This window comes from Actinia tenebrosa, unplaced genomic scaffold (genome assembly GCF_029948245.1).
Source record: "Actinia tenebrosa isolate PJP-AT-01 unplaced genomic scaffold, QUT_ActTen_1.0 PGA_scaffold5__44_contigs__length_20552954, whole genome shotgun sequence".
Classification (NCBI taxonomy): domain Eukaryota; kingdom Metazoa; phylum Cnidaria; class Anthozoa; order Actiniaria; family Actiniidae; genus Actinia; species Actinia tenebrosa.
In genome coordinates this window covers 8,862,838-8,876,460 of record NW_028292582.1, presented here as the reverse complement: position 1 = coordinate 8,876,460, position 13,623 = coordinate 8,862,838, and the positions used below count along the sequence as shown (strand labels likewise).

At 39.6% G+C, this 13,623-nt stretch overlaps 1 protein-coding gene and 1 long non-coding RNA gene across 2 annotated transcripts in view; both read left to right on the top strand.

Annotated features, from left to right (window-relative positions):
* Nucleotides 1-1,113: 1,113 nt before the first annotated feature.
* LOC148906473 (uncharacterized) lies at nucleotides 1,114-3,465 on the top strand. Its single transcript, XR_016121292.1, has 4 exons — nucleotides 1,114-1,162; nucleotides 1,271-1,342; nucleotides 1,681-1,752; nucleotides 3,400-3,465. It is a non-coding gene; the product is annotated as an uncharacterized LOC148906473 (long non-coding RNA).
* Nucleotides 3,466-10,628: 7,163 nt separating this feature from the next.
* Nucleotides 10,629-13,623, top strand: part of LOC116296450 (uncharacterized) — a 10,422-nt gene continuing 7,427 nt past the window's right edge. Inside the window, exons 1-4 of the mRNA XM_089038036.1 lie at nucleotides 10,629-10,654; nucleotides 11,114-11,185; nucleotides 11,681-11,749; nucleotides 12,680-12,751. Of these exons, the coding sequence (XP_088894162.1) occupies nucleotides 10,629-10,654; nucleotides 11,114-11,185; nucleotides 11,681-11,749; nucleotides 12,680-12,751 (239 nt within the window). The remainder of the gene's footprint in view (nucleotides 10,655-11,113; nucleotides 11,186-11,680; nucleotides 11,750-12,679; nucleotides 12,752-13,623) is intronic.

The window sequence follows — 13,623 nt, the reverse complement described above, 5'->3', positions numbered from 1 at the left end:
GTCGTAAACTATTTATATCTGCAAAAAACTTTCAAAATCTCTCAGTTAGCCATGCCCTGACTTAAATCAGTCCAGAGTTTGTTTCAGGGTTCTATCTGTGAGTTAGCCATGCCCTGACTTAAATCAGTCCAGAGGTTGTTTCAGGGTTCTATCTGTGAGTTAGCCATGCCCTGACTTAAATCATTCCAGAGGTTGTTTCAGGGTTCTATCTGTGAGTTAGCCATGCCCTGATTTAAATCAGTCCAGAGTTTGTTTCAGGGTTCTATCTGTGAGTTAGCCATGGCCTGACTTAGATCAGCCCAGAGGTTGTTTCAGGGTTCCATCTGTGAGTTAATCATGCCCTGACTTAGATTAGCCCAGAGGTTGTTTCAAGGTTTTATCTGTGAGTTAGCCATGTCCTGACTTAGATCAGCCCAGAGGTTGTTTCAAGGTTTTATCTGTGAGTTAGCCATGCCCTGACTTAGATCAGCCCAGAGGTTGTTTCAAGGTTTTATCTGTGAGTCAGCCATGCCCTGACTTAGATCAGCCCAGAGGTTGTTTCAGGGTTTGATCTGTGAGTTATAGCCATGCACTGACTTAGATCAGCCCAGAGGTTGTTTCGGGGTTCTACCTGTGAGTTAGCCGTGCCCTGACTTAGATCAGCCCAGAGGTTGTTTCAAGGTTTTATCTGTGAGTTAGCCATGCCCTCACTTAGATCAGCCCAGAGGTTGTTTCAAGGTTTTATCTGTGAGTTAGCCATGCCCTGACTTAGATCAGCCTAGAGGTTGTTTCAGGGTTTGATCTGTGAGTTATAGCCATGCACTGACTTAGATCAGCCCAGAGGTTGTTTCAGGGTTCTACCTGTGAGTTAGCCGTGCCCTGACTTAGATCAGCCCAGAGGTTGTTTCAGGGTTTGATCTGTGAGTTAGCCGTGCCCTGACTTAGATCAGCCCAGAGGTTGTTTCAGGGTTTGATCTGTGAGTTAGCCGTGCCCTGACTTAGATCAGCCCAGAGGGTGTTTTCAGGTTTGGATCTGTGAGTTAGCAGTGACTTGACTAGTTTAGTTTTTTTCTAATTATAATTAATTTAAAAATCTTAATAATTTCCGTAGGGACATGAGGTTAAACAAAATAACTCATCTTGAAGTAGGAGCGCTCAGTGGACCAACAAATCTCAAAACAATGTAAGTGCAGTAATTATTACGACCAAGGCTGGAAAAATATCATTTTGCTTGGCTCTCTTGTGCGACGTATATTGAGGTAAGTTTTAACTGCTTTGAATTTTCCCAAAGCTACCTAGCTCAAAACTTCATATCTACTCTGAAAGCCGACACATTCAAGGGATTATCCAGACTTTCTGCAATGTAAGTGGACGTATGCAGGAACCAATTTGTGTTATCTAAAAAAAGAAAGGAAGGAAGGAAGGAAGGAAGAAAGAGAGATAGAGAGAAAGAAAGAAAGAAAGAGAGAGAGAGAAAGAAAGAAAGAAAGAAAGAAAGAAAGAAAGAAAGAAAGAAAGAAAGAAAAAAAAAAAAGAAAAAAAAGATCAAAAATAAAGGGAAAGTACAGAGTAAAAGAGAGAACAGAGAAACAAAAGAAAGGAAAAATGAAATCAGTTCTAAGTAATGAACCTGGCGTTTATGCTCATAATATTCCAGAAAAGGATACAGAACTGATTAAAAATTTTCTTTGTTTATTAAAGGAATATTTCAGTGAATTACATAAGCACGATCGAGTACGGTGCTTTCAGAGGTCTCTTTTTTCTACGATACTTGTAAGTCAGCAGTAAGTGTATTCATTTCCCTGTGTGTAGTATCCCATTTTGATAAAAATGGATATCTATATTTCAGTAAATATTTATGATCTCACTACGTAATTATCTTCCCACTTCTCCTTACTCACCTTCCCCTAGCCAAACCTATCTTCCTTACCTCCCTTCCCCTAGCTATTCTACTACCACAAATTGTTAATTTCTCGCGCGCTGATTAGCTATTTTTTATGATCAATAAGAGGACAGGACCCGGTTGTACGAAGGGTTGATAACGCTATCCAACGGATAAATCTTATCCAGTGGATAAAAATTGTACGCGACAGGTCACCAGGCCCAAAAGATTTGTCCGAGAGACACTGGGTACTATTGCGATAGAACTAAGATAGTTAACACAGCACGTGAACTTTAGTTATGAAATTTAGTTATTGAGAGGAATATTGGAGATTGTTATTGAGTTTTTCTTTTGGATTCGATAGGGACACATTCGGTAAGTCTATTATAGTTCGTATTAGATCACACAGGTTGATTCTAAGAATCTCTTTGATTGTATTTATAGTGAACCGCATCGATACACGACACATCGACTCATCAACACAGCATACTTTCGAGAATTTCTATCTTATGGAATAATAACGACACGAGAGATAATGAATCTTCGTTTAATCTGATTAAGAAATAGATGTATGTATGTGAATGCGAGTTTCATGAAGTTCCCAATAAATATAGATCGATGAAAGCAGAGTTAATTCCGATGAAAGGCAAGAATATTTTCTACAAAAATTTATTGGATAACAGCATCACTTTATCCTCTGGATAACGATTTATCCATCGAATAACGCTATCCACACATCGCACAACTGGGCCCAGACAAATAAGTTGACGTCAACGAGCGCACGCTATTTCCGTTAGTTGTTTTGATTTCTAAAAACCGTCGAAAAAAATGCGTGTGAATTAAGTGAAAAAGTGAAATAAGTGAATTTTTTCGGTAAAAAAAAAAAAAAAAAAAAAAAAAAAATCGAGGTCCCTTTTCTATGGTGTTTACTGACTCTTATCGAACATGGTATGGCGTCAGCATATGATCCAAACTTTGCAGTGAAATACTCGTGGTTCCACTTGAGTTTGGGTCATATCTGTTGGCGTACAGACCATAGAGAAGGGACGTCGATTGGGAAAAAGCCATCTATCCTTCTTCCCTTCTCCTCTAGATAAAATTAAATACAATTACTGGAAGCTCAGTATTTTGGCTTTTATCCTCCTTGTCCTCTAGACTCTTCCTCTCACCCTCAACACACACAGTCGTAAAAAAATTGCCCTATTTCACTATGACGTCACATCAAAACAATCTATTGTTTAAACGCAAAGGATCATGGTCGTCGGAGGGGGTCAAATCAACGCAAATTCACCGAAAATTGTTCTAAAACCCGTATCAATCCCCGAAGAGAAGTAGAATAGCCAGCAAACGACCAGAATATTTTTTAGTACATACTAACACATTTTATAACTGAAAACCAGACCATTTTAGATTAAACTGTTTCTCTAGGAGCAAATTTTGTTGAACTTTCTATTGGATTTGGTGATTCTATCCCCCACATAAACAAGCAGTGACGTCATAGTGAAATAGGGCAATTCAGTCCTTTTTTTTAATCACAGGAACATCCGAATGAATCGACTAGTACGTCTGCCACAAGCAGCCTTCTATCACACAAGATATTTGGAAAAACTGTAAGTAAAGGATGAGCCTGTAAAATTTAAAAATTAATTAAAATTGTCAGCTTTCATAAAACATTATTTCTAGACGAGGCAGGCTCTGAGGAAATAATAATGTAATCGTGATCATTCCTTCCTTTCCCCGGAAATCACCGTTCGCATCGTGCAGGTAGTGACCATAGACCGTTCGAGTTTACTTCGATAGATCTCTCGATAGATCTCTCGATTTAACCGCCAACCGGTTGGCTCAGTTGGTTGAGCATCGGACTTTCGTAATTACATCTGCAAATGGTTAGACTTTCAAGTGGCTCGGATGACCACTTTAAATGGCGGTCCCGTCTCTCCACACTCGCCATTACTAACCAACATCGGAGGGACGTAAAAGAACCACTGAGGACGTAAAGAAACCCTGGCAGTGACCACCCTCAGTGCCTACACTTCATACTAACCATCTCTCATGCTTGTAAATTGCACAAAAAGCAATCTGTCATTCACAACTCCATGTAAAGCGCCTTTGATTATATTCATATAGAAAAGGCGCTATATAAATTCATAAATCATCATCTTCACCGAAATCGAGAATTTTGGCCAGGCTACTCGTCTAAGTGGCTTGCCGAACAGCGAAGAAAGTAGCCTGGGACGAGGATATGATTGGCTAGGGAAAAGGAACCAAAAACCTGCGCCATTTTGACAACTATTCTACAAAAAAAAAAGTACTTTCATCTGTTATTTTCAGACTCTTAAACCAAAATCTCTTGGTGGAAGTCGGAGATAACTACTTTGCAGGACTATCGAGGCTAAAATATCTGTAAGCATTAAGAATATAAAAGAAAATAAGTGAGTAAACTGGATTGAGCTACGTTAGTGTATACAGCTATTTCAAAAAAGATTGAATACTGAACACTGAATACTGAATAGTTCATTCCAAGACCAAAGGGCTCTGTGAGTCTCGTTAATTTGAAATAAAAAGTGAATATACAGCAATTAACTCTCTACGTGTAGTTAGTATATTGTTTCAGATGGAATACAATAAAAATAGAGTAAATAATTATTATTAATCCTACCTTAGACAATGTCACTGACCCACAAGGCTCTTCGGTCTTGGAATGCACCATTCAGTATGCAATATTCTGGTATTCAGTATTCAACCTTTTTTTGAAATAGCTGTTAAGCATTTATTTTTGGAATGATAGAAGTAACTTGAACTCTAATAATCTTGTCATTTTTGAATAATCCAAACCACTCAATAATCTTCGTGCATGCGCTGTACGGCGCTGTCTCTCGACGCTGTTGGTGTCACAGCGGCCATTATGGGGTACCAAAACAATACTTTTTCTATCCTCTGGAAATTGAACTCTATTTTTATGCAAATATTGAACAGAAATTTTCTATTGTTTATGGCTGCCTTCTAACGTGAGTGAAAACGCTCTATAGTTCCAGCCTGAGATCGTAGGCTTAAGTCTCTAATGTACATAATGTGAATAGAGTTTGTTTGATGTGTTTTCCTATCTTTTGCCACGAGGGTTTTTCTCCGGGTTCTCCGGTTTTCCTTCCTCTGCAAAGATCAACATGTAGTCGGTGTTGTGTGTTGTAAATACACTACTTTGCTAATGCAAATTTTCTCTCGCTCCAGTTTACTCAGGGAACTGCTGCAAAATGGTTTTGCACGGCCACATATTTGTCTTATTAATTTAACGAATTTCTGAAAATTTGCGCCTTGTTCGAACTGGAACGAGAAAAACATTTGCATTAGCAAATTAGTGCAGTTTTCGTATGACTGCGAAAATTTCACGCCACGAACATGGTCGTGACACGCCAAAGGACACGCCAGACCAATCACATTGCACGAGAATTTACTCTCCATCCAATCAAATGCCCGGAACACGACACATGAACACGGCGCGGACACGGTCACGCCAAGGTCACGGCACTGTCAGACCAATCGCATTGCGCGTGAAAAAAATCAGCCAATTAAAATTCTAGAAATCATCACGGTCACGGCACGTCACGCTTACGGCACTGAGCTTTTCGCAGTCATACGAAAACTGCTCTAGTGTATTATGAGTGTAGTGGTAGCTAGTGCGCGTGGAGCTAACCCAAAGGAACAGCTTCTTTCGGGGAGTGATGGTCGTAAAATTATATGCGTTTAAGGTATCTTTCCCAAAACCACATCGAGAAGATCACTCTGAAGGCATTCGAGGGACTTAGCAATCTACGAAAGCTGTAAGTTGGTTTGCACAACACCCCAGCTGAGCGGTGAACGTGGCGCGCAAAGCATTAGTGGACAAATGACCGGCCCTAAGCTTTTTTGGAGTTTGAAAGAACGAAGCAAACGTAGCGGTAAAGTGAAATCAATTTTATTCTTCCTTTCCATATTTCTGCTTCTTGTAGGCACGTATATTATATTTTAGTCAAACGAAAACAGAAAAAATACGCAAAAGTTGAGTTACAGTAGCTTGGGAATGAGGGCCAGCGGCAAAAGAGCTTAACACGCTGTGATTGGCTAAAATAAAATTCACAGCTCAGCTGGATATTTTGGAAATATTTTGGGGTTTATAAGTTAGATGAGATAGATTTAATCTGTCATGCAGTGAACATAGTGCATTGTGGTCTAGCATGGGTACAATCAACACCATATACGGCGTAATGCACCTTGTTCTTTATCTCAGAAAAAGTGTATGCGGTGAGGCCCAACTTTCTTACAAAAAATCATGATTTGATTCCTTGATATGGGTACTTTGGATCCTATTGGATCTTTCACACTAAAATGCCATTCCACACTTTAAACACTAAACGGATATAAGCCAAACACGGATTGATTTGTCAGTAAAGATATGGTTTAGATGACCACCTAAAATGGCAGCCCATTTAAAGACGTTAAACACAGAATGGCCAAAATTATATCAGCCTCAACAAGCAAATCCCTCTTAAAACATATGGTCAATGCGGAAGAATGGTTTGAAAACGTACCATCACGTGATAATGACCGTTCACAATGAATCAGAGTAAGCATGGCTGAAACTACTGGAATACGATCATACGACCATTTTGAGAGTAAATCGTAATTTTTTCCTTTATTTTGTGCAGATACCTCAGTCGCAACAGAATCAGAGTGATATCAAACGGTTTGTTTGAAGGAATGCCAAGATTGTATTACCTGTGAGTCTAACAAGTAACAACTGTATTTACTTGAACATTTCTTCATCCCACAATTTATTTAGCTGACTCGACTACCCCCCGACCCCCTGACCCCTTGATCCACCGACCCACCGATCCCCCGACCCCCCTGACCCCCTGACCCCCTGACCCCCTGACCCCCTGACCCCCTGACCCCCTGACCCACCGACACACCGATCCCCTGACCCCCTGACCCACCGACCCACCGATCCCCCGACCCCCTGACCCCCTGACCCACCGATCCCCTGACCCCCTGACCCACCTACACACCGACCCATCGAACCCCTGACCCACCGACCCCCCGACCCCCCGACCCACCGACTGACCGGCCTAATTCATTAAGTTTCATTTTCACAGCAAATTGCTCAATAATCCGATTGTTACCATCGAAGCAGAAGCCATCATGCCGCTCAGAGCACTATCAAGCTTGTAAGAATAGATGTTTTCGTATAAGTAAAGTTCCACTGTTCTTCTTGATTTCATGCAGGCTCTATTACCTAGGGTCGTTCACTGTAAAAATATTCAGAAATACCAATGGTTAAGAAAAAAAATGTTCGGCTTCTCAAAAATACAAACAAACGAAAATTTGAAGGACATTCACTGGAGTACATAAATATTTTGAACAAAATCGAGTCCATCTGCCCTGAGCAACGGAAAATTCTAAAATGAAGTTTTAGAATTTACTTTTGATTTATGATAAACTGACTGTAACAAACTCTTGATTTTCTTATTAATGTTGCAACTAGACTGCTAGATTGTAACTACATGGCGTCATTTGAGCAAGATGTGTTTAAGAAATCCATTAATCTTCGGACTCTGTAAGTATATTCATTAGTCTTAGTAAGGGAATGGGAGTTAGAACACCATTCCAAGACCAAATAAAATTATCACTTTTAAAAAATTAACCGGAAAGCCAGGGGAAAATATGGCCAATTCTCATCGTCATCGTCATCGTCATCGTCATCGTCATCGTCATCGTCATCGTCATCGTCATCGTCATCGTCATCGTCATCGTCATCGTCATCGTCATCGTCATCGTCATCGTCATCGTCATCGTCATCGTCATCGTCATCGTCATCGTCATCGTCATCGTCATCGTCATCGTCATCGTCATCGTCATCGTCATCGTCATCGTCATCGTCATCGCCAATTGTTCTCGTATTTTGTAAGCGCTCTTGTTTTCAGAACGTCATAGACACTCGTGCATGATTTAAACAAACCGTGTCACTGATATTTCATTTGCAATAATTTTCACTCTTATTTCATCTGCAATAATTTTCACTCTTATTTTTATTTAACAGAACAATAACGTTCAACAGATTTAAACGGCTTCAAGTGAATTCTTTGAATGGATTAACACGCATAACGACCTTGTAAGTCAACAGTGCTCCGATGTTTTAGAGTGGTGTTCAATTCATATAAGTATAGGAAACGAAATTGGGATCCATGAGTTTTACCATAGTTATTACTGTGCGTTATGGTTGAATGAATTACTAAAAAACAATGGGAAACCCTTTCAATGTTACGGCATGTCGTACCATGAATGGGCTGTAAGTCAGTAACGTACGTTTCTCACTCATACGATAACCATTCTTATGGGAAGCCATTCCAATGTTACGGCATGTCGTACCGTATATGGGCTGTAAGTCAGTATCGTACTTTTCCTACTCATACGATAGCCATTCTTGTGGGAAACCCTTTCAATGTTACGGCATGTCGTAATGTACGAGCTGTAAGTCAGTATCGTACTTTTCCTACTCATACGATTGCCATTCTTATGGGGAGCCATTTTATTGTTACAGTATGCCATACCATACCGTTGTAAGAAAATGACGTAAATCTAAGCTGTAAAATAAAACTACAGGCCGCTTCTATCTCTTTATTAAAAATATATATTTCTTCTTATTATTATTATTATTTGTTTTCTTTGTGCTTCAAGCCCCACGCACGGTTTTATCATTTCTTACTCCTGAGATGTAAAATAGTTACTGAAGAAAGTTGGACTAAAGACTTAACAAAAAATTGCTCTAACATTATGTTGTTCTCTAGGTCACTGCGCTTCAACCAGATAAGCGAGATTGACCCTGGTGCGTTCAACAAAACCATATATCTACGAAGGCTGTTAGTATCATTATGTACCTATTGATCGACTGAGTGGGAAGGACGGGAAAATATTTGGCTAGTGGTCATACCGAGGTCATACCGGGGTCATTCCGAGGTCATACCGAGGTCATACCGAGGCCATACCGAGGTCATAACGAGGTCATAACGAGGTCATACCGAGCGCAGCGAGATGAAATTTATTATTACAGCGCTCGTAAACATTTTCCGCCCCTCTTATGTCAACCCACTCGTCCCCCATCATGTGACTTTTTCCAAATATTTTATTGGAACGCGTGAGTATGGCCGCACGGGTCATTTGATAATGATGATACTTGATGGCAAGTATAGACTGTGCATAGTGTTATAGTAAAGTGTTGATTTGAGTTTTTCAGTTCGACGTTTGATTTCAGTCTTATTATTCTTATGAAGAAATACGAATTTGACAAATAATGTAATTGATATTTTCTCATTTCGTTTTGATAGCTATTTGGATGAAAATCTGTTGCGGTCCCTAAAGCCTGGGATTTTTGATGGCTTGTCAAACTTAGAAACACTGTAAGATATGATTGGTTAAGTTTTTAAAATTTCTCGTATCTTTGTACTGTTTTATTGGTCAACGCTTAACTTAACGCTTGAACATGATATTCTAATCTGTAGCTATCTTCAAGACTGTCAAATTACAGACATTGGCATTGGAGTGTTTAAAGACTTGGTTGGATTACTTCACCTGTGAGGGCAATGTTATAGGATATCAATAGTTCCCTTAAACGTGGGCGCAATGTTTACCTTTTTCAGACCACGTGTCATTCTCTTGAGTATCATTTCTTTGTTTAACGGTTGCACATGAAAAGACACATGAATATGGATACAACTCAAACAAAGAATCATGTTATTCCCCCGAGTGTCGTTTCTTTGTTTAACGGTTGCACATGAGAAGACACATGAATATGGATACAACTCAAACAAAGAATCTTATTCTCAAGAGATAGGCACGTGGTCTGAAATGGAAAATTTGTAAACCCCTTGCAGTATGTTGGAATACAAATCCATTTGTAGGACATAAAATAGGTTTCCAATTCTCAGGTGATTGAAATTCTTTTGTTTAGTGTCCGTCACGTGCCAGGGGTCTATAGGAGACAGACTATTAATTGCGTTAACTTTATTACAGTTCTATTTTAAAACATTTTAACTCATCATCCAATTCTTCCCTCATCATATAGGAGGATCTTTCAAAACAATATTACAGAGCTGAGATCCAATACGTTTCAAGGACTTTCAAAGTTATTCGATCTGTGAGTCATTTCTAAGCCATTCCTTGCTTGCTTGCTTGCTTGCTTGCTTGCTTGCTTGCTTGCTTGCTTGCTTGCTTGCTTGCTTGCTTGCTTGCTTGCTTGCTTGCTTGCTTGCTTGCTTGCTTGCTTGCTTGCTTGCTTGCTTGCTTGCTTGCTTGCTTCCTTGCTTGCTTGCTTGCTTGCTTGCTTCCTTGCTTCCTTGCTTGCTTGCTTCCTTGCTTCCTTGCTTCCTTGCTTCCTTGCTTGCTTGCTTCCTTGCTTGCTTGCTTCCTTGCTTCCTTGCTTCCTTGCTTCCTTGCTTCCTTGCATCTTTTCTGCATTTAATTTCAGCGATCTTTCATACAACCCCATACAAGCGGTCCAACCAGGAGCTTTCAATGGGCTCTTTGTTCTACAGAGGCTGTAAGACCGTGTTTTATTTCTTTTCGTGATACCATATAATTCAAGTCGTAATTCTAATGCTATATATTGAATTAGTATACCTGGATATTAACTTTGATTAATACCAAAGTTATTGCAACCTTTTAATTTAATTTTCTTTTTTCTTTTCCTTTTAGATATTTGGCCAATAGCGTTCAACATCTCAGTCCAGATTCATTTATGGGACTACCGAATCTAAAACTTCTGTAAGTTAGTTCGGTTAAGGAATAAATCCATACCCTTCTTGTCATATTTTGAGTAATTTTTCTTTGTTTAACGGTTGCGCATGAGAAGACATATGAATATGGATACAACTCAAACAAAGAATCTCATTCTCAAGAGAATAAAATGTAGTCTGAACTTGAAAAAGAAAATACACCAAAGGGCTCCATGTGGATGTATGGTTGCAAAATTTGAGGACAAAACATTCTTCATACTTCACATTTAACAAACCTAATATTTCTTTGCCCTTACCCCTTGCAATGATAGAGACATGTGAATAATTGTTCAAGGTGTTAAAAAAGGTCTCTATCATTGCAAGCTCACTGTACGTTCGTCTCGCTTCGATGCAAAATCACGGCTACCTTTCAAGATGGCGCAGGGAACTGTGAAGGGGACTATTCAAGCTGGTCTGTGCCAAATATTTTCAATTTTATTTTTCCTAGGTACTTAGCTCACAGTAGTATTAAAGTCCTAGGACCTAACTCTTTCAGGGAGTTATCGAGCTTAATAGAATTGTAAGTGGCTACATACTAAGTATAATTACTGGATGGATGGATGGATGGATGGATGGATGGATGGATGGATGGATGGATGGATGGATGGATGGATGGATGGGTGGGTGGGTGGGTGGGTGGATGGATGGATGGATGGATGGATGGATGGATGGATGGATGGATGAATGGATAGATGGAGGGAGGGAGGGAGGGAGGGAGGGAGGGAGGGAGGGAGGGAGGGAGGGAGGGAGGGAGGGATGGATGGATAGGTGGATGGATAGGTGGATCGATAGATGGATAGATGGATGGATGGATGGATGTATATATGGATGAATGGATGGATGGATGGATTCATAGACAAATTGATTCAGAAATGAATGGGTGGGCAGACCTAGGTGGGGTGGGGTCTTATGTGAGGGTATGAAAAGGTAAGATTAGGATTTAATAGATGGATGGATTGATTGATGTACAAAGATATGATTTATTTTAACCCTGCATTCTTCTTTCCACACTTAGGGATCTGTCTTACTCTAACATAGAAGACATTGCACCACAAGCATTCACAGGCTTGGATGGAAGCATTCTGTAAGCGCTGGTTATCATTTGTCGTGCTTTTGTTTTATAAAAATAACATATATAATATTAAGATAATAATTAAATTAATAGTCAACAATTAACCCTTTTACCTTGGGCTTAATGTTTTTCACTTTCAGACAATACGTCATTCCCATGAGTATTATTTCTTTGTTCATTCGTTGAGAAGACATATGAATATGGATACTCAAACAAAGAATCTTACTCTCAAGAGAATGCCACGTGGACTGAAATGGACCTAATCCATTGTTTTCTCATTTCAGACCACGTATCATTCCCTAGAGTAATATTTCTTTGTTTAACGGTTACGCATGAGAAGATACATGAATATGGATACAACTCAAACAAAGAATCTTATTCTCAAGAGAATGCCACGTGGTCTGAAATGGACCTAATCCATTGTTTTCTCATTTCAGACCACGCGTCATTCCCTAGAGTAATATTTCTTTGTTTAACGGTTACGCATGAGAAGACACATGAATATGGATGCAACTCAAACAAAGAATCTTATTCTCAAGAGAATGACACGTGATCTGAAATCGACCGTTGTTTAACGGTTGCGCACTGCGGTTGCCCATCTCATACCAAATTTCACTTTCTTAATAATTTGGTTTCGTATGAGAAGCCAAAAGGTTATGGATACAACTCAAACAAAGAATCTTATTCTCAAGAGAATGACACGTGATCTGAAATCGACCGTTGTTTAACGGTTGCGCACTGCGGTTGCCCATCTCATACCAAATTTCACTTTCTTAATAATTTGGTTTTGTGTGAGAAGCCAAAAGGTTATGGATACAACTCAAACGAAGAATATTATTCTCGGATCGAACGCAGATGCTCTGTAATGGGAAAGATAACTCTCAAGCTAAAGAGTTCTACTGTTCCTGTGAATCATACTCATGGCGCATTCATTTATTTCAGAAAAATGCAGTACAACAAGTTAACAAAGCTAAAGTCAGAATATTTCAATAACGCTCCTTCGATAAAAAGCTTGTAAGTTAACGAAATATTTCTCGTAAAACAGACCCATTTGTTTCGAGCGTAATGTTTTTCCATTTCAAATCCCTTTCTCCTTTTTCGCGCAGCAATGGTTTTTCGCGCAGCAACGTTGCGCCAAAACAACGTTCTCATATAATATGGCGCGCGGTTACAAATTCTAATTTTGTTGCGGCAACATGTTGCAGATTTTTAAACGACCTTCAAAACTCATAATATTTGTTGCTATCGATTTGTGTGGCCGAGCGCGCCATGTTACACGAAGTCGACGCAACAATCGTAAGACCATATTTACGCTCAAGATCTTTGTAACATTCTTTATCTTTGTATCGATAAGGTACTTGCAAGGGAATCTAATTGAAAACATCACTTTAAATTTCCCACAATTGCTGCCAAAGTTGTTGAATCTGTACGTTCAATGTGATTTATATCATTTGCTTTCCTAGTCATTCCATATTGAAACTTTTTTATATTCATGCGCATTTTGATCAAGAAACATCTCTGTACTTACTATGTATACTTTCTTTCTTTTCTTCTTTTTTCCTTTTTTTCTTTCTTTCTTTCTCTCTTCTCTCTCTCTTTCTTTCTTTCTTTCTTTCTTCCTTCTTCCTTCCTTCTTGGCTTCCGTGCTTCCTTTCTTCCTTGCTTCCTTGCTTCCTCGCTTCTGCTTCCTGCTTCCTTGTCTTCCTTGCTTCTTGCTTCCGTGCTCCTTGCTTCCTTGCTTCCTTGCTTCCTCTTCCTTTCTTCCTTGCTTCCTGCTTCCTTGCTTCCTTGCTTCCTTGCTCCTTGCTTCCTTGCGCCTTGCTTCTTTGCTTCTTTGCTTCCTTGCTTCCTGGCTTCTTGCTTCCGTGCTTCCTTGCTTCCCTTGC